The sequence below is a fragment of the Armigeres subalbatus genome, chromosome 3, assembly GCF_024139115.2.
Source record: "Armigeres subalbatus isolate Guangzhou_Male chromosome 3, GZ_Asu_2, whole genome shotgun sequence".
NCBI lineage: Eukaryota > Metazoa > Arthropoda > Insecta > Diptera > Culicidae > Armigeres > Armigeres subalbatus.
In genome coordinates this window covers 361,786,028-361,807,890 of record NC_085141.1, presented here as the reverse complement: position 1 = coordinate 361,807,890, position 21,863 = coordinate 361,786,028, and the positions used below count along the sequence as shown (strand labels likewise).

At 41.8% G+C, this 21,863-nt stretch overlaps 1 protein-coding gene across 4 annotated transcripts in view; it reads left to right on the top strand.

Annotated features, from left to right (window-relative positions):
- LOC134226261 (glucose-6-phosphate 1-dehydrogenase) overlaps positions 1 to 21,814 on the top strand; it is a 23,520-nt gene extending 1,706 nt beyond the window's left edge. For 2 of the 4 annotated variants that reach the window (XM_062706919.1, XM_062706918.1), the window contains exons 2-4: positions 18,647 to 18,825; positions 20,026 to 20,172; positions 20,237 to 21,814. In XM_062706919.1, the coding sequence (XP_062562903.1) occupies positions 18,760 to 18,825; positions 20,026 to 20,172; positions 20,237 to 21,514 (1,491 nt within the window). In that variant the 5' untranslated portion in view covers positions 18,647 to 18,759 and the 3' untranslated portion in view covers positions 21,515 to 21,814. Of the gene's footprint in view, positions 1 to 1,468; positions 1,608 to 18,428; positions 18,582 to 18,646; positions 18,826 to 20,025; positions 20,173 to 20,236 lie in introns of those variants that run through there. The other 2 variants (XM_062706917.1, XM_062706920.1) reach the window with 2 other exon arrangements.
- The last annotated feature ends 49 nt before the right edge of the window (positions 21,815 to 21,863 follow it).

Sequence of the window (21,863 nt, the reverse complement as noted above, 5' to 3'; positions counted from 1 at the left end):
TTTTACTCTTTTTTTCTTGATATGTTAATTTCCGGTTTTCTTGATTCGAATAGTTTACCTAGGGAAATGTCCATTTATTGAGTCATACTTTGTGTTGAAGGGGACGTGAAACAATTGAGGTGGTTCAACTCGCTTGAATTGAAAGATAGTTGAACACATGAAACTTTTGGTGAGTCAATTGCATTTAATAGGGTTGATCAATTATTTTGCCCAATCTAAACTTAGTATAATGCTTAGATGCTAAGATAAGACAAGTGAATTGAGCAATCCACTTGAGTTGAATACGAATTGAATGCCTCAACGGAAGGAAGTATAACACATTTAACTTTAGGCAAGTCAACTGAATTCCACTATATTGATCAATTCACTTGCCCTGCTTAAACTTACAACAAGGGTCAACAATCGAGTCAATTTCAAAACCGGCTTCAAACGAAGATTATGATGGAATGGATAAATGCGTTTCCAACAACAAAACCGGTTTGGACATCAAATGAATAATTTAGCATTGGAAGCCAAAGAATGCTATTGACATTCCGGTGTTTTGGGTTTCTCTACTCCCATTCAAATTACCTACCATTGTGATAGTGTTGGTTTTAAAATAATTTCCCAAACCCGTTCAAGATTATCAAATAACTCACTTGGGAAGAGCCTGTTAATCATGACTCATTGTCATCGTGAGTGCACTTTATTACCCATACCAAACATACTAAATGCTGATAGAGCACACCGGCGTGAAAGTCGTGATAAGTATTCCCCCCAGCAGCGCTAGCCGCAATCATTCAGGTGCTGGCTATTATTTTGGGAGAGCGATTTGTTATGGCTTATCACCACACTAAGGTCAAATATTTGTGGGGTGATACTGGGACGATGTTTGTTTTGGAAATCTGAGGATGGCCATCATTTATCAGTTAAATATATGCGGGTTGCGTCATAGTCTTGCATATAAATTCATGTGCTGTAAGAAATTTTTTCACGTAGTTTGAATTTAATCAATCATGCACATTTTTTCACACAGCAATCAATATTCAATGTCAGAAAGGTGGATTCAGGAGAATTGAGTTCCATTATTGTTAGAGTTGGGATAGTCATTTGTCTTTAATAGATAGATTCTATTCCAAAGTTTTTACATATTAATACAATTACCTTCGAACCAATTTTGAATGCCTTATATCCAACTGATTGAGTTCCCATAGCCGTACGCTGCACTTAATGCAGTAGTATTTCTTTCAATGAAATAAAAACAACGCGTGTGTGAGTGCGGCTTGTAAATGTCGCAACATCGAAACTAAAGTAAACTCTTGTGGTCCAAATAGCAACCAACCTCCGGCTACCACAACGGTGAGACCTTCAATCAGTTGAACGGAGTAGGTGGTCGGCGCTTGTTCAGTTGTTAATTGTTCAACGCATGTTGTGCTTTCCAAAAGATCAACCACTTTTGCTTTTCGGTGACTGATTTTGTAACGTGCGATCACACAAGATTGATATCACAATTCAACAGCGAAGTGGTCTCACATAAACTGTGATTTCAAAGGCACGAGCAGTGAAAATGCAAGCTGTTACAATGCTGCAACTGATGAAAGGAGTCGGTTCCGGATTGATTCACTACGGTAAAATTGGCTTAAAAAGCTTTTATAGATCTAAAACCCGAAAATGTGCGTGATGAGATCAGCAAAATTAAAACTGCCTAGTAATGGAAATAAAATAACTTTGTTATGTGTTCGGAAGTGTTACCGTTATTGCTGATTGAAGCTCATTTTCGAGACCTAATCTTATCGGCGAGATGCATCCGTTACGGTGCAAGACTGTATTCCATTTTTTCTTCTTTAGCGGCGTTACATACATCCTCTAACTAGACTATTGACGGCTCGCAACCTAATACTTTCACAGTTATTCCATAACTGTGAAATGAGATTTCTTACTCAATCTTGTCTTTGTATATTAAACAAACACGAAATTCGAACCCATAGTCAGATTCTTCTAATGCTAACGCCTACCGACATGGGTCATCCGCGGCACAGTAGCTTCATAATTCTGTTGGGTTAAAAAGCCCTCGAACGAGTGCTTTTGTGAAAGTTATTAAATCAACGAACGAATCGCCCGATGAACTGGCAGGTCACGCGCCGCCGCTACTGGTTTGGATCAAGCGAGCTGTCTGCCTATGCACCTACTTAATCGCCATACGTCCAAATGAATGGCGATCAGAGCGATAAGAATCTATTTCCCAAACGCCGGGCTGCCGTACGCTCGCAAGTGCTTTACAACACTTGCACGCTGTAGTACAACTAGAAGTGATTGGGTTGTATACTACTGGGCTATCGAACACTTAACTAGTCAAGCGTGACGTCCACTAGAAGTGCATCGAATGTTGTTTTTTGCAAATTCGTGAGTGGGGAAATGGCAGAATGATACATATGCCTAAGGGTGAAGCCAGAGTAAACGCGACGTGCGATGCGACGCGACAGTGCAATTTGACAGCCTGTTGATAATGATTGTTATTCTTTTCCGTGAGTCGCGTCGCATCGCTCGTCGCGTTTACTCTGGCTTGCCCCTAAGAGGCCACCGACAACCGAACTTCGAAACTGCGGATCAAATGCTTTAGGCTTTAGAAATGCTTTATGCCATGTCTTTTAAGGGGTTATTGATAAATCTTGTAGATGACGAATTCTGCAAGATTTTAATTTTTCCATTTTTTTTTAAATTTTTTCACTATGTGGTGTTTTGTTTCATGTATATCGTAATAAGTTATCAAGAATATTTCAGACACAAAGGTGGTTAACACGTCACCAGCCTGTCTTTCCTGGTACAGTACAAACACTGTTTTCATTCTTGTACTAGCTGACCCACCGAACTTCGTCACGCTCAAAATTAATAAGTTAGCGCAAACATTTATTTTGTATTCACAAGTTCGATCTGCTATTTCCACGTGCTAAATTGGAATCCATTTGCTTGAGATGATTTAGTTATCAATATTTTTTCACAATGCCAATGTTCTTTCCCGTCATTGTCGGTACCGGCTCCAGCAGTTGTAAAAGCATTTATGTTTTTTAAGAGTCCAAGCTCCTTCATACAGGTCTTAACAGCTCCCCTCAGGTCTTTTCCCGTAGTCGCTCCACTCATTGGTATCAAAGCTGCCACACCAGTATTGTTTTTTTTAAATTCCCTTTGAAAATGAAAGGAATATGACCTCGTTTTACTAAAGGAATTTCTGAGATATTTATAAAGGCCTTACGGGAGGTTTTACGAAAGAATCCCTGTCGGAATATTCAAATGAACTACAGGGGGAATTTTATAAATTATTCCTGGAGGAGTTCCCGACAGAATTCCTGGAGGATTTTCTGGAGAAATTTTGGAAGAAATTTCTGCAGGAATCCCCAAATGTATTTCAGGTAGAATTTCTGAAAGAATTCTTAAAGGAATTCCCAAAGAACAACCTGAATAGATTTTCGAAAATATTTTCTCAACTAATTTCTGAAGAAATTTAATAAAGAACTTTAAACGGAATCCACGAAAGAAAACAACACCCTGTTTTTAATCTGGAATTAAAACATGCCAAAAATATAAATCAGGTTTGCAGTCAAATAAATCTAGAAATACCTTCAGAAGGGCCCTCCTTAGCCGTGCGGTAAGACGCGCGGCTACAAAGCAAGACCATGCTGAGGGTGGCTGGGTTTGATTCCCGGTGCCGGTCTAGGCAATTTTCGGATTGGAAATTGTCTCGACTTCCTTGGGCATAAAAGTATCATCGTGTTAGCCTCATGATATACGAATGCAAAAATGGTAAACTGGCTTAGAAACCTCGCAGTTAATAACTGTGGAAGTGCTCAATGAACACTAAGCTGCGAGGCGGCTCTGTCCCAGTGTGGGGATGTAATGCCAATAAGAAGAAGAAGAAGAACCTTCAGAAATTCCTTTAGGAATTCATTCGAAAATTTCTTCCACAATTTGAGTTGAATTGAATTTTCAGAATTCTTCTAGAAAATCCTACGAAATTTCTATCAGGAATTCTTTTAGCAATACACAGAAATTCTTTCAGGTATTCCATTCCCTCGGCTCCCATAATTCCACCAGAATTACCGAATTTCCAAAGGAACTTGAATTTTTTTTAGATTATCTGTACATTCTTTCAAGAATGGCTTCCAAGATTTTTTAGACAAATTCTCAGGAAATTACTACGGAGATAAATACAGGAATTGTTCAGTAAATGGCTCAAGACATTCCTTTAAAAATTTATATAGGAAAATCTTAAAAAGAAAAACCTTAAAGAACACTTGAGTGTCTTGAGAACTTCTTCGGAAATTTCTTCTTTGGAAATTTGGTCGGAATTCCTACGGAAAATTCGGAAATACCAACGGAAATTGTATCATTGAAATCTCCCGAAATCTCTTAGGAGATTTCCCTCATATTTTTTTAACCGTTGTGTGGCCGGCAAAAAACACCCTTAACAGGCCGGCAGGGTACCCGGGTACCCACGAAACTAAAATGCTTATATCTCGGGAAATTTTCAACCGATTTCAACAATTTTGGGCTTATTCGATTCAGAATTTTCTCTTCTATAAAGATGTCATCAGGACGAAACCGATCCGGTCAATTCGATCCCTGGAAAATCCGGATTTCCAGGAACATGTCCTGCATAAATGATACTGATTGTGGATTTCGGTAGCTAATCAGCTATATGGGTGTCAAACTTCTTGAAATTTCATCACTAGATTGATTTTTATCGATTTGGGTCCATTAGAAGTGCAGACTTTCGATTGGCCATTTCAGAACAGGTTCCTCGAGGGGTCACAGGTGGCCATGAACATTGTTCAATGGAACATCAACAATATGGGTATCAAACTTCATGAAATTAAAACTTGCGTATGTCCTTCATGATCCTAGGCTCACCAGACAAGTTGACTCCGGAGTGGCCATTCTGGAACAGGTTCCCAGGGAGCCGGGGTTGACCAAAAACATTTCTCATTGGACCCCCAACAATGTGGGTGTCAAACTTCTTGAAATTGTCTCAAGCGTTTATTTCTGATCTATTTGGGTTCATCAAACAAGTTCACCCCGGATTGCCAATTCCGGAATAGGTTCCCTGAGGAGTCAGGAATGTTCATAAACATTTCCAGAGCCGCATTTTGTTTTAAATCAATTTATCTAGCAATGTGAGTGCAAAATCAAAGCAAGGACCACTAATTGACGCCGGGTGATCAGCAGGAGACCCACCATAAAATTCCGGACACTCGGATATGATTGATTCCAGAAATTCTTCTAGACAGATGTGATTTTTCATAAACCGTTTGTTTTAAGATTGTCACATCAAAACCAATACATGCACTACTCTTCGATTCTAGGTGGCCTCTATCTGATACTACGAAAGTTTGTTCTAGAAATTTGCTCCTTTTTTTAAACAATCCGTTGTAAAGTAATGTCCAGGGCCATCAATTTATTCCAGGTGGACACTAAGTTATCCTTGGGAAGCTCCGAATCATCCGGAGCAGTGGTTAATTATTGAAATTCGTCATTTGTTGTGAGAGCTCCATGGTGCTCCAGAAGTGCAGGGACATCCAGAGCAGTGGTCAATTATTGCAGTTCGTTCTAGAAACTTTCGAAAATCGTTTGTAATAGCAGTATAGAAGCAGAGTCTTTGCTCGCGCTTAGAATCATAGGGGCGTAACTGTATTGATCGATTTCTCTTCATCGATTTTATATTTACTTCAGGTAGAAGATGCAATCATCCTTCATTACAACCATGAACTCGTCGAAGATAAATCGATCAAAACAGTTACGCCCTTATGATTCTAAGCGCGAGATTGCGAATATCATTCATTGATCCCGAGTGGCCACCAAGAAGTCCTCCTGAAATACCGGAATTCCCGAAGCAATCGTCATTTCTTACATTTTGTTTTCAACAGTTGCGTAATCGTGAACAATTTTTTTGTAACAAAGTAAAAAGAGAAGGAGAAGAGAGCGGGCTTGGTAGTCATAAGGCTACTACTTCTGCCTCATACGTGAGAGGTCGTGGGTTCAATCCAAGGTCCGTTCCATTCTCCTACTTTGTATCTTTCTATATATTTATCTCTAGCAATTGCTAGAACTGGAAATGGACTTCCATACCATTTCCATTTCTATTCCTATACCTTCAATTTGACTATTCTAGCAGTATCTGCTTGATTTGGAAATGAACTAAAGAGCTTGTTTCCTACATCCAATTAGAAATTCCATCAGTTACTTTCTATCTATAACATTGGCAGTTCGTTAACCAAGACGGACCTCTGCCACTCGAACCTTGACCCAAACATTCCAATAAATTCCGTACGAACTCGTGGCAAGTGCAGAGGTATATTCGGCTTGCAGTGGGCGAGTGATTGCATCATCATTTCATCCCCCTTCTCTACATTGACTTGCATTCTGAATCCACTGAGAATCTGTGTGAAAAAAAAATGTAACTAGATGCGCTCCCTCAGTAGATGAAGAAACTGACTAGTCTTATCAGTTTTTTCGTTCTAGTTTCAAAATCTGGCCGTGAAGGCCGATCAACGACGGATGAGATGTTTAGCCTGAAGATGATCCCTTATGAATTTCGTTTCGCCTAAAATTAATTTATTCTCTGCTTAGATCTCGAGTTATTTCTGTTTCATTTGTATGGGAGCCCCCATTCCAAAGAAGGGAGGGTTCTCGAACCATCTTAAGAACCTTCCCCGGCCCCAGAAACCTCTGCATACAAATTTTCACGCCAATCGGTTCAGTAGTTTCGGAGTCTATAAGGTTCAGGCAGACAGAAATTCATTTTTATTTATATAGAATATTGCACTCGAGGGGGTGATTAGGAGATCTGGTGTGCAGAAGAATGACACTATCATCACATGTTCGCATATGCTCCTGATCTTAACAGACGACATTGACTACTTTCGATCGCATGGCAGTAGTGGAGGCTTTTGCCCTAATCAAGAGGGAGCCGGTGAAGATAGACTAAATCATCGACTTACCAAGACGGAGTACATGGTTGCGGGTAAAGATGAAGGTAGACCTATTGGTGTTAGTGCTGAGGTAGTGCTTGATGGGGAAGTTGTTGAAGAATCTGTTTATCTTTGAACACATGACATGTGACATGTGACAATGACGTTTCCTGTGAAGTGAAAAGACGTATTGCTGCTGCGAATAGGGGCTTTCTCGGATATCGGAAACGAAATTGCTCTGATTGACGTTTTCAAGCGAAAGTGCTACGTACAATTTTCGATGGGAAACTAGAAAAAGATGTGTGTTGCAGACGCATGAATCACGAGCTGTATCAAGTGTATAAGGAAGAAAATATTGTGAATCGTATTAAATACGACAAACTCCAGTGGGCCGGTCACTTAGTGCGAATGTCGGAAGAAAGAATAGCAAAAACAATATTCACCAGGGATCCGGATAGAGGCCAGTGACTTCGCTGAAGGCCACGAACACGCTAGCTGCTGCACGCGGTGGAATCGGACCAAGGGAACCCTAAACGTTTATGAAAACTGGAGGAACATCACCCAAGATTAACAATTGTGGAGCTCTACAATACGTCAGTCAAAGGTTGTTTAGAGCTTCTAGTGGAGTGTCTTCACTTGTCATAAGACGGTTTCGTACTATCCCATTTTATTCCATCACTTGAAGTGAACGAACGATTTATTGAAAGTCGCAGCATTACTGGATGTATTGTGGCTATCCGTTTAGATCTCATCAATTTTGCTCTCACATTTCTCAACAAGCGATTTCTAAAAACTCACAACTTTCTAGGACGACTTAAAAATTGGCACATCTTCGAAAGTTCCGAAGCTTCCAGATGCCCACCTAACGGCCACACGGTGTCAATGAATGATCCTCCAATTGTTTTTATCGCACACTACTAGGGCGAGTTTCTAAAATTGATTACCTTTTCGGCTATTCTGGAGCTTCTGGAGCTTAGTGGCCTCCCGGGGTCAACGTTCGATTCTTGAAAAAATATTGGTCTCATTTTGATACATAAATCGTTTTGTGAAACAGTACGGTTTACGAGGATGAATTTAAAAATTGGCCCTTTTCTCAGAATGTCCCGGAGTTTCCGGAGGACCATTTAGCGGAATTTTGCTCTCACATGTATAACAAACAACTGTATTCTAGGACAATTTTCAAGAATTTGTCTTTACTATGGGTGTTCCGGACCTTCAGTGCCAGATGATCAATGGTGGTCAATTCGTTGTTTATGCAATGATTTTACTCTCACAATGCTACAACAAGTAATAGTTTCTAGGACGGATTTCCCTAATTGGCATATCGCAAACAATAGATTTAAAAAAAAAATAGCAACTTCAAAATTATAATCTTCTATAACTGGTCATTTCTCCTGATGTTCCAGCACTTTCTAAAAACCACTTAGTGGCCATCCGGGATGAATTAGTAGTCCTTGTAATGATTTTGCTCGCTCATTGCTACAACACTAAAATTCTAAAAAGTCTCAGTTTTCTTGGATAAACTTTCAGAATCGGCAACTTCTCCGGATGTTTTGGGGCTTTCAGTGGTCCACTTAGTTGCCTTCTGGTGTCAAAGGGTGGTCCTTGCAATGATTTTGCTCTCAACAAACGGATTACAAAAAACTGCAGCTTTCTATTTTTTTTTATTTATATGTATTTATATTGACAAGTATTTATGGCCACTTAAGACCCTACGGGGAACCTGTCCTGGAATGGAAACTATAAAGTCAGCACGTCTGGTGGCTCTAAAACAATCAGAAACAAACTGCTGAGGCAATTTCAAGAAGTTTGATGTCTATATTGTTGAGGTTCCATTGAAAAATGTTTATGACCATTCCTGGCCCCACTGGGAACCTGTTCCTAAATGGCCACTCAAATTTTCACACATCTGTTGGAACCAAGATAATAAACAAAAGTCTGCTGTAGAAGTTTCAAGAATTTTGACATCCATTTTGTTGGGGATCCAATGAGAAATGTTTTTGGCCAACCAACCCCCCCCCCCTCCCTCCTTCCCCACCCGGGAAACTTGTTCCAAAATGAACACTCCGGAGTCAACTTGTCAAGAACACACCCTGGAAATAATTTCAAGAAGTTTGATACCCATATTGTTGATGTTCCCTTGAAAATTGTTCATGGCTATCTATGACCCCTCGAGGAACCTGTTCTGGAATGGCCAATTGAAGATCTGCACGTCTGATGGACCCAAATCAATAAAAATCAACCTGCTGATGAAATATCAAGAAGTTTGATAACCATATTGCTGATTACCTATCGAAATCCACGATCAGTATCATTTATGCAGGACATGTCCCTAGAAATCCGGATTTCCTGGTGATCTAAGGGACCGGATCGGTCCAATCCTAAAACAGCATGATAAAGGACAAAATTCTTAATCGAATAAGCCCAAAACGGTTGAAAACGGTTAAAAATTGCCAAAGATATAAGCATTTTAGTTTCGTGGGTACCCGGGTACCCTGCCGGCCATTTAAAGGGTAAAAAAATGTCGGAACCCCTCCCTCCATCCCTTCTTAATCAAAATTTCAGTTAACCCGTACAATCGATTTGGGCCGTCATTATTATGGATATGACAGAGTTTCAACCTCCTACTACGACAATTCATTTTGATATCGCGAATTGAATTCCAAAAAGGTACCCGGGTACCCAGCCGGCCACACAAGGGTTAATTGCTTTAGGATTTCCTTCGGAAATTGGTTTAGGAATTCTATTGCGCCAGCGAACAGACAGGTAAATCAAAGAAATATTTCCGATTTTATAACACTCGTATATTTGAGGATGGTAGGTGAGGGTCAAAAAATCCCTTTGGAGCAAATAAAAAGAGACATACATATATGAGCTTTGATTGCATATTAGCGGTTTCTTGGACAAACTTGGGTCGTTTTAGTAGATTTAGGACCTTGTTTTAAATTCATTTTAAGCTGTTAGATACGTTTAGTATTTTTCTACCTATTCTTGTCTGTGCTATTAGCAATTCCGTCTTGGTTGTACTGTAATCTAGATTTACTGTAGGATAAGTTGTACAATGTACATAGAACAAAGCTCATATTTACTCGTTGTTTTTGTTAATAAATTTAACGATTCTAATAGCAATCGCTACACTGGGAAATGCCTCAATATTCTAACTGTATAGATGAGGAAATGTTAGATTTAAGTTAGGTAATTGTAGTATAAATTAAGCCGTTTTCACCTGCACAAGTTTCATACACTAACAATAGTCATGCAAATTGTTTGTAATGATGGCAATGGCAGCTCGGTGTGTTGCTGACATGATAGTTGTCAGGTAGCTCAGGGTCAGCTCTAGTTGTCGTGCGAATCAAGGTAGCTGTGCGATAGCAGGTGCGTTGCAATCTGTACTGTTGCGACACTCCCCCTCGGTATGCCACTGTTGTACAGGTGGCGTATCAACGTTTGCACCAACGTCCAGCACTGCAACCTTGGTGGCTGGTCTCTCCAGAAGTCCACTGGCTGTTTGTACAGTTACACGATGGACCTGTCCGTCCTCGGCTTGTATCACTTTAACCACACGTCCTCGCGGCCAACAGTTCCTCGGTAGATTGCAATCTACGATCAATGCTACGTTGCCTCCCTTGATGGGTTTCACGGATTGGAACCATTTTGTTTCCATTTTTTTTCCAAAACTTGTCTGCGTATAGCTGGGCCATTCTCCATGATCTCTTCAGTACCATAGGTCTGTCATCGAAGGTGATCGGGGGCTTATTCCCATTTGGTGACCCCAAAAGAAAGTGATTTGGTGTTAAGAGCAATTCAAAGTCGTTGTCGAGCGGAATGTCAATGAGTTAAGGATCATCTCGATCTCCATTAACACCGACCGCAGTATTTCATCCGACGGCAGTCGTGGAAGGTTGAGGTCTTTCATTGTTCTTTTGACTGATTGAATCAATCGCTCCCAACAGCCACCGAAATGTGGTGCGGCCGGATGGATAAACGTCCACTTTGTCTCTGGACTGACGAATTGAACCATAATCTTCTGTTGGTTAACTCCTTCCAAGGCCTCTCGCAGTTCTCTAGAAGCTCCAATGAAATTTGTTCCTCGGTCGCTTATAAACTCTATTGGAAAACCTCTTCGCGCGATGAAATTTCGTAGTGCTAAAATACATGAATCTGTTGACAGCGAGTGTGCAATTTCGATGTGCACCGCTCTGGTTGTCATACAGGTGAGAAGAACGCCCCACCTTTTCTTGGTGTGTCTGCCTACGAGCACTGACATCGGGCCAAAATAGTCGACGCCGGTGTTTGTAAACAGTTGTTGGTATGTTGCTAAACGGGCATGTGGAAGATTTCCCATTGCTGGTGGACGAGGGCGGGGAATGTTGTACTTCAGACGAATTGCATTCAAGGCCATGTTGTGGTTCTGATGGTGGTACTTTTTGTGGTAATCGACAATTACTAGGTTGGTTACGTAATTTCACCTAGGAATCAGAATTGGGTTCTTGGTAGCTTCGCCTACCCATTCGCAAGCATTGATACGCCCTTGCATTCGTAGAACACCCTTTTCATCCATCGATGGACTCAGTTTGTACAAAGGACTGGTTTTCTGTAACACACGTTTCCAAGTACAAGGCAATGCACTCGAATTACGAATCAACTGAATTTCGTCCGGATGAACTTGTTGTTGTACAATCTGGTAGATGGTGTTCTCAGCTAGTTCCAGATCTTCTTGCATTAATGGTCCTAAATCGACAGTCTCCCTTCTGGTCCGCTTACGAGCATTTATAACAAACCGATGGACATATGCTACTGACCTTAGTAGTCGTTTCCACTTTGAAAAGCGCTCGAAGTTTACAAGTGGCTCGATACTTGAATGGTGAAGAATACTAGCACGTATTTCTTCTAAGGTAGTACCGTGATCACCCCTATCACTAGGCCACTCACTTTCGGGGTTCCACAAGAATTCCGGTCCACGGAACCACCTACTGTTTGGCTGTAGGTCCGGCAACCGTTGCCATTTCGTACCGTCGTCTGCTACAATCTTCTTGGATGGAAGCCATCTCCATTCTTCCACTTCTGTCGTATCGAGTAGTTCACTCATCCTGAAAGCCGCGAATTGGCTGAATCGTCGATGATCGGATCTCAGCCAGCAAACTACGTCACGGGAATCGGTCCAAAAAACTCGACGTGTGATTTTCATTCGATGTGATTTGGAAATGGAATCAGCTAGACGAGCTCCGATTACAGCAGCTTGAAGTTCGAGCAGCCATACCATTCTCACTGGCATCGCAGAAAATTGCGTTGTCCACGTTGTTCGTTTACCTGGAGGAAGTAACTGTTTGGTAACAACGGGGAATCAACCATCTTTCTGCCAGTTTTCCAGTGATTTCGTCATCCCAGCCGCATTTAAAACGCCTAATTTCCTGAAGCAGGATCTTCAAATATATTAGGAAATTGGCGATGAGCCCCATGGGATCGTATATGGCCATCAATGTCCTTAAAACCTCACGCTTTGTAGTCCTTAAAACCTCACGCTTTGTAGGCAAATCCACATCGTGTGATTCCTTAAAATAAACCCTCTAGGAAGAAATTCCTTCAGACCTTCGGATATTTCTTTGAGTTTTTTTTATTCTCTTTAGAATCAAATTTTCTAATTTTCCTTCTTCAAATTTTCAAAGAAATCTCATGAAAAATTGCTTGCTAGAAAACCCCTTAAGTTGGCGCAATTACAGGTTATGAATTATCACACAGGAATTGGAAATTTTCGGAAAAATATTCCAAGAAATTCCTACTGACCTTATCAATTATAGACAACTAAATGCTCCTCCCGAGACGAGCCTATGGCCAAAAGTCTCGTTAATAAAGACATAAAAAAAAATAAATGCAAAATTTTTTTTCGTTGTATTTGAAACTGTCTAACATTTAGTTCATTACTAGTAATAACCTGCAGGTTATCTGGTGAATCGAAAAATTAACGAAAAATTTCGTTTTGCGGATCCGGCTAGTTGTTCTCTCCGGGTTGAAACATAACGTGTCGTCCGGAGCTGGACAGTTACCGACGAACACAGCCGGGATGGATCTTCGGATGAAACGGGGTTTACGGATATCTGAGAGATTCGTTTTTTGGGTGCGGGACTCGCGTGAGGTTCTGAGTTGCGCTCCATGTTGGCCGGTGGGCGGCCAGAGTCGGCGTCGTTAAGGAAAACACGCCCTGTTGTGGGTCCCTCAGCCACGAGTTGGCCGGCAGTTTGATGTTTGGATGGCTTGGTTGAACCCGTCGTCGGAATACAGCTCGTCGCCGAATGTCAGCACGGGTAGAAAATCGGGTCACTTGGTGGCATTGTGCCTCTCGAAAGCCAGTAACAGAGCCAGATACGCTTCACTAGATGCCACAGCCGGGAAATTTGCTGAAGGTGGCGGCCACGCGGAGGTCGAAATACTCCCGTGGAGTTTGGAATGCGAAATTCCTCGTTTTCTGGTGTCAGCCTTCGTTTTCGCACGTGGATAGTGTAGCTGTGAAGTCCGAGCTCAGAGCGGTTTTACGGTTGTTCCGAATTTCAGCTCCAGCGGCAATTCCGATGTAGCGAACAACGCCATTTTTGTTCGCTCAACCGGGATCATTTTCTTAAATACTTTTCGCCCGCACTCCAGAATGCAACGTACACACCAGTCAAGCAGTTTGACGAACATTGACTCCGCCCCCAAGAAAACGCTTCGGTTGCTGCTTTGTTTGAACGTGTGTGAAGTTGTTCGAACAACCATTTGACAGTTGGCGGCTTGGTTGGAAAAAATAAAACGGTTTGATTTTGGTTTGAGTTGTCGGGGGTGGAGTCAAGGTTCGCCGAACATGTTTGAGCATTTGTAGTGAAGTTGCACAAACCCCCATATATTTTTTTTATGGTTGGTGCTCAAGTTGGCGCTTCGGTCGTTCGTGTGTGATATTGTTGGTCGAATAAATTGATTGTTCGTGCCGCTGTTGGTATGGATGTTTGAATAAACGAGAGGTGGAGTCAATGTTGGTCAAACTGCTGCGTTCCATATTCATTTATTCAGACTAAGGCCGAAGTGGCCTGTGCGGTATATAAGAGTCTGCTGCGTTCCATAATGTACAAATCGAATCAACTTGACGAATTGAGTAAATGTCTGTCTTGTTTTTACGAGAAAGAGTGCCTTTACGCACAGTGCCAGGGTGTGGGGATTCCTTCAGTCGTCTAGCCCTGCTCACTAAACTCACCTTGAGCTCCAACCATAATTTCGCCCTGGGCTGTATTTAATGTACTCACTCACACAGGCACTCACAACATGTGCTGCGCTTACCGTTCTGGTTGTGCCATCTGGCTGTGCAGCCCACGCGGTACCTCATGCATGGGACAATCCCATGCATCTTGGGAGTTTGGATGTCATATTGTCAGCTTCAGTTTTAAACCAAGCCTGCCCAGGTAACCAGTAAGCATTATATAAAGCATTTAAGTGGCATTATATGCGCCTTTACTGCAAAACTTTAAATGCCAATAAGCCCTTTAGTCGCCTTTAATGCTATTTTAATGCAGGTTTTAACCCAATATATGGCTGCTTAAATGCTCAATTCTACTTTATCGATAAAGTAGAAATTTTGCTGAGTAGCATTTATTCAGCATCCGAAATGCTGAATTAATGCTTAATTTTAAAAACAAAAAAAAAGGTTTTTTATTGGCATTTTTTTTTCTAATTCTTTTTTTTTTACATAGTTTTTTTTTTCATATTATATCGTTATTGTATTTTATCTCATATTTGAAATGGAACACAATTTTTTACTTTCTTCGCGAGCGGGATTCGAACTCGCGCTCTTGCCACCCGACGCTGTAGTTGTCATCGCCCTTACCAGCTGGGCCATAAGAGAGAGATGGTAATGGGAATAATTTTACCCAACATAAACACCACGCACCTTCAGGAACATTGAAACTTAATCTAACTCATCTCAGAATTCAACTGTCACAAACGTCATACCCAGTTGCAATGAAAGAGCTACGGTAGTGCTGCTTTAATGCATCCATCGAAAATAGTGCAATGGAATAATTAAATGTATCTAAATTATGTAATTAGTGATAGGGTTAGGTTAACGACAAGTACTCCTGTCAATGGTCGGAATGGAAAAAACATTCTGCACGTACCGATTTCTATTCTCAAATGTAAGTTCATTGGACAAATAGTCCCCGCTATATGGTTCCATATTGGAAAACGTTTGACGTATGGACACTACAGGCCTTAAAGTGGCACTAATGTAGCTGTTCCATTGCACTTAACGAAAAACAACATTGTGCATTCAAAATGCTATTTTAAGACTATGCCTCTCATGATTGCTTTGAGAATGCTTATTTAGAACAGCCAGGTTTTCGAAATGCTTATATACAGCCTGGTGCATATGCAATGCCAGTATAATGCTATTACAGTGCTTACTTTAATGCTTATTGGTTACCTGGGTGGTGATATGATCGGATTTACACCATTAAGCAGGTATCTCAGCGTAACGTGACTTCCTTAGTTGAAGAAGAGAAGATGGTAAATTTTCCAATAGCTCAACATATTGATAGGAAACTTGCAACTACAAAACAGAAAATTGAAGGAGAAATAACAGATTGTAATAGGATTCGAAACAAATTTTAGAAGTAATTCACATCGGTTTTTCAGCGACCATCAATCCATCGTGGAGTTCCTCGAGGTTCACAAGTATGAGATCTACACTCATGACCACTCCGGAACGAAGCCGCTTAGGGCTTTGCTGCAAGGACTCCACGACATGAAGGAGGAGGAGGAGCTCCAAGCAGAATGAGGCCTGAAGCCAGTGCCCGTGCAGAAGAGCGCTCGTCACGACAAGGCGAGGAGATATTGCGAACAGCTTTACCTGGTCCATCTGGAGTATGGCTCCACCACCTGGAAGGATCTCAAGCTCGACGGCGCACAGAGGGACGAATCCTTAGAAAGAGGGTCACAAGGTCATTTTCCAAAATGATGTATTCTATTTTTTAAATATTTTTCTCGCATTATACAGGTTATAAAACATTGTAAAAAACTTTGGTTGAGTCAATTTGACGATATTGTGCCCATTGGGGTACCTTTGAAGTTGGCATGAAAACTGTTTTTAACACCATTGATACTATATAAATATGAAGTATGATATCTTTGCAATATTTTTTCTAATTTGTTATTCAATCATTTCAAACTCAATACATCTTCAAAGATAACATAATCAACTATCAATTGCATACATTGTATCACAAATTCATGAAATATTAACCCTTGGCTTATGGAGTTGAATTTGGGCTTTTTTCGAAATTTACTCATTTCGTGGTGTTTTCATGTGGTCAGAAAACAATTTACCCATCATTACCCAGCGCTGAAAATCGCATAGCTACTACTTTACATTATATATTTTCAAACGAAACGAAATTTAGGGCCCGCCAGGGCCCGCAGGTTTTTTCCGAGGCATTTGAAAATGACGTAAAATACATGAAAATGTATGTATATGTACTGAATGCTACAATCACAACACTCGTTATGAATGTAGTTGAAAATGATAAAATTTCATCACAGTAAGTATAATAAACCCATTTGTTCTCATTTTAAGCCATATTTGTACTTTTGACCGTCTTTTTTACAATCCGTCCCACTGTGCGGCGTTATAAACTACACCGTCTTTGATTCGAAGCGATATCGGCCAGTGCACAAACTGCTTCAACTTCGGGCACGACACCCGGAACTGCCGCATGAAGCCGTGGCGACAAACATTGAACTACCATTGAACTATTGAACTACTCCGAAGCGAGCGGAGTTCCTGAAAATGACACAAGAAGAAGTCTTCCACCAGGAACGAGGTGAATTATCCAGCCATCTCGGCTTCCCGTAGCAGCACAAATGTTCCCCATGGATTACTGCAACTCATATGTGACCCGATTTAGTCAGAATCAACTTGTTGATTAAATTTTTAACTGACTTGTGCTGCTCGGGGTACAATCGACTTGCAGCAGCAGCTGCGCCGATTCAAACTCCAGATCCAGAACCACCGCCTTCACCCCCAGGGAATACCCCCCATTTCCTTCTCCTGGATTGATTTCATCGGCAACCGGAGAACGAAACTGTCCCACACCGGATGAATCTGCTCCGCCCTACACCCCGGAGTAACTCATGCCGATCTTCTCGCAGCTCGCCACTTGGCTGCACAGTTGACCCGTTTCGACCAGGAGGTGGTGTGGTCATCGCTCTTCGCTACTAAATCAATTGTCGCCTGCTTCCAGGCCATTGGTGTCGAAGTTACTACTTCTGTCGACACAATCACTGGAGCAACGCACAAACTGCCATATTTATTATTCCATGCATGAAATAATAAAAATGCCAGTTGTGCGTTACTTCCGTATTGAGTGGTGTGCCCTTGAAAACGAGAGTACTTTTAAATTTGGATTCTATGATACTTGTCCTTAAATGATGGATGGATTCACCAACAGCTGTTGCTACGAAGAACCTCACATCGATTGTACAACAGTGCTAACTAAAATCGCAACTTGATGAGACTTTCACCACAGACAAACACGCATAACACATTCATGTGTGTGCCACGAGTGATCGATTGGCCAAATAATGATTATTAAAACTGATAAGTAAATCAGTGAACGATGAAAATTTCTCAAACCTTACGTCTGTTTGTCTGTGCGTTCACACCCACAGCAGAACGTTCACAACAGCACCTTAAACGAAAATGGAAGCCATATTGTTTGGCCCACTTTTCTCCATCAGGAGTATAGGTCAATTGTTACGGTACAATTGTTCCATATATCCGACATGCAAAACATTGCTTTTCTTATAAGTGGACATATTGAGCGTTCATGAAAACGTGAAAAAGCTTAAGCAGCTTAAGCATCAGTTTCGGCATTTCAGGCCTGTCGCGGAGGATTGTCTGTTTGTTGTACGATTAGTGCCACTAGAGCAACCAAAATCAGTGTTAAGGTCGACTATTGTGATGAATGTTTGTTGAAAGTTGTGCATGCCCTTTTCAAGATATTCAAAAATAGTCCACTTTTCGAGGAGAATCGGTACAACCAACGCCATTTCGAGATTTGTATATTCATCCTAAGGCATGCTGCGAGTTGGCAAGCAACGAGTTGCGTTTTCTTTTCTACCATTATGGCGGTCGTTCAAAGAAACCAGAAAAAAAACATTTTAAACGATCTTGCATGACAATGCATGCTGTTTTCATCTCTCATTGAAGGGCAGTCAGTGTGGCCCTACATATTCCATTCTGATTGTTAATGACACATTATGTAGATGCGCAAGTACCGACACGTGCACCGTCCCCGTCCGTTGGGTCAGTTTATACCCTCTTGTTTATCGCCATATCACATGGAACGATGCAATGCTATCGTGCGCGCGGTTTGTGGTTGTTTTGCTGTAATTCGGAAACGGCGGAAGCGTCGTCCGATGCAACACGACGCGCAAAAGCGCTTGAATGCAACCTAGATGCTAGCTAGAAGTAGGCAAGTGCAAAGCCGTGCGCGGATGACTCGGTAGACCGTGCAGTTTTGGATCAGAACTTGATCGTCTCGGACCTTCTTGGCGCCTAGCGGCACCGTTCCGTTTCCTCGCAGTTCAGAACTATCTTTACTTTGTTTTGAACGTAACGCTGTTAGTACTCTTTCTAATCAAGGAGTTTCAAAATTAACCCACGCTTTTTTTTTTGCTGATTTCAGTATCCAACAGCGGCTATCGCACCAGCGAATCGGATAGCTCGGACAACACTTTCGGTACGCTGGAAGGAGAGGAAGCGTTGGCCATCATCAGACGGAATCTGAAATCCAGTGCCATGGATAGCGAGGGAACGCACTTCGATTGTAACTGCCCGCATGTTTTCGTGGTGTTTGGCGCTTCCGTGAGTATTACCCCAGTGTTTCCAGAAGCTTTCAGTCACACTCCGATTCTAAGATGGGTGGTGCAGTGCATCTTCACTTCAATTGGAAAATTAAAATCGATTTACGGTGCAGCTCGGTCAACATGCTAATTAGTGGAACAATTGTTTCGACTCAGTTGAAGCGCTGGTTGTGCAGATATGCATATTCCTTCGAAGGTGAACTAACTAACGACTTGTGAAGTCAACGAAACTGACGTCAAAGTTACACGAACAAACAAAGCTTACGCGGCAAGAACTTCTCTACTGACGCTGATAGACATCGACATAATCGTCATCTCTAATAACAGTTGGCTAAAGCACCGCAGAGATGCTTTTTCCTGACAATGCGTGGCACTGCGCGTGACGATGACTTGAATGAAACTTAATATTGGCTGCCTGAGCAAACGGTGTTTGGGTGCTTGAGACGCCAGTATCGGCACTTTATTATCTCATATTTACCCATTTGACATGGATTGGAAGAGGCAGCGAGAATGTTTAGTCATTATCGACAATTAATTTTGACGGCTCGTATGTTCTGAACAGTACATGAAGAAAAGATTATTGATAAAGTGGGAGAAATCTCTTCATAATTAGTCCTTCGTTTGTGCCAACAATTTAACTAAACTTTGTTCTTCATGCTTTGATTAAGACATTTTAGGACAATTTATTGTGGTAGAACTAAAAGGAGTACCTAAATAGCGACATGTTTCATGCAAATTATGGCAAATAGCAAGAGTTTTCATGAGAAAACGCATCCGTTGGCATATTATATCTTGTCGTTAGATATCAGACATATGCGCTTTTCGATTTATGCCTTCCTGACGAACATACATTTGAGGGCTTATATTTACAATTAAAATGAATACAAAAGGACAACACAGCCCAGAAAGCGTTAATAGCTTCGAAATTATTCTCAGGACAGCTGTACATATACATTTGCATTGTTCGACTCAACGAAACAATGAGTTGAGGCACAGACTTGTGAGGACCACAGGCTTTGTTAGATGTTCCTTTCGTGTTGCCAACTTTTTGTTCAATTGCAAGCGTTTGTAAGCAGAGGTTTACATAAATCAGTTTGCTTTCCAAATATGCTTAGACATGGTTTGAGTTAAAACATGTTAATTTGTCAAAACAAATAATAAAAATTTCAATCAAATTTTCAAACCGTCTTTTTCATTACAGGGAGATTTGGCCAAAAAGAAGATCTATCCCACACTTTGGTGGCTATACCGTGACAACCTGCTACCCAGCATAACCAAGTTCATGGGCTACGCGCGTAGTAAACTCTCGGTGAACGAGCTCCGGGAAAGATGCCACCAGTACATGAAGGTCAGTTCTTGCGTTGTCTATCTTCCATAGAGTTTCTTACATAAGACTTCATTTTCTCTTCAAGGTTGAACCAGACCAGCAGGAGAAGTACGAACAATTTTGGGCGCTAAATTTCTACTGCCCCGGAAGCTATGACGGACGGCGGGACTTTGAGTTGCTGAACCAGGAAATCAGCAAGTTCGAAACGGGTAAAATGGCCAACCGGCTGTTCTACCTAGCGCTGCCACCATCGGTGTTCGAAACGGTAACCGTGCACATCCGCAACACCTGTATGGGCCAGAAGGGATGGAACCGGATCATCGTGGAGAAACCGTTCGGTCGCGATGCGGACAGTTCGAATGCTCTGAGCGCCCACTTGGCCAGGCTGTTCAACGAAGACCAGTTGTATCGTATTGATCACTACCTGGGGAAGGAGATGGTGCAAAATTTGATGACCATTCGATTCAGCAATCAAATTTTTAGCCCAACCTGGAACCGCAACAATGTGGCATCGGTGCTGATTTCGTTCAAGGAACCATTCGGAACGCAAGGTCGCGGAGGATACTTCGATGACTTCGGCATTATCCGTGACGTTATGCAGAACCATCTGCTGCAGATTCTCTCGTTGGTGGCCATGGAGAAACCAGCCACGTGCCATCCGGATGATATTCGTAACGAGAAGGTGAAGGTTCTTAAAAGCATACAGCAATTGACAATCGATGATGTGGTTTTGGGACAATACACGGCTAATCCGAACGGAACGGATGACGACGCCCGAATGGGATACTTGGACGACCCGACGGTACCGAATGACTCGGTAACACCGACGTTTGCTCTAGCCGTTCTCAGCATCAACAATGAGCGGTGGGAAGGCGTGCCGTTCATCCTTAGGTGTGGCAAAGCTCTGAACGAGAGGAAAGCTGAGGTTCGTGTTCAGTATCGGGATGTTCCCGGAGACATCTTCGATGGGAAACCTAAGCGCAATGAGTTGGTGATCCGGGTGCAGCCAGGCGAAGCATTGTACGTCAAGATGATGACCAAGTCGCCGGGCATTACATTCGACATGGAGGAAACCGAACTGGATCTAACCTATGGAAACCGGTACAAGGATGTGAAACTGCCGGACGCCTACGAGCGGCTGATCCTGGACGTGTTTTGCGGCTCACAGATGCACTTCGTGCGATCGGATGAACTAAGCGAGGCTTGGCGAATTTTTACTCCACTGTTGCACTACATCGAGAAGGAACGGCCGGCGCCGATTAAGTACGAGCACGGTTCTCGCGGGCCGAAGGATGCGGATAAGAAGTGCGACGAGAGTAACTTCAAGTACTACGGATCGTACAAATGGCACAAGAGGAACTGAAGCACCATTCTGGGTTATGGATCAATTTCATATTCTGTTAAATATTTTGTTAAATGTTTTAATCATCGAATACTTTTTTCTCTCTTTTGGACTTTTCATGTATTTATTTAATTCATTCGATTTCATACTAGTTAGAGGTACAGTCAAAATGAAGGAGATTGGCGATTCATCGTAATATTTAATAAGTTTACTTTAGTACTTGTACTGACCGAAGAAGCGAAAGTTAATTTTGGATATATATTTTATACAAAAAATGACCTAAATTCTGAATAAAAACATTCCCTGGCTAATGTTTTAAAACGTGTTTTTGCTTTGAATCCTTGCTTCGTTCGTATCGGCGGGAAACTCG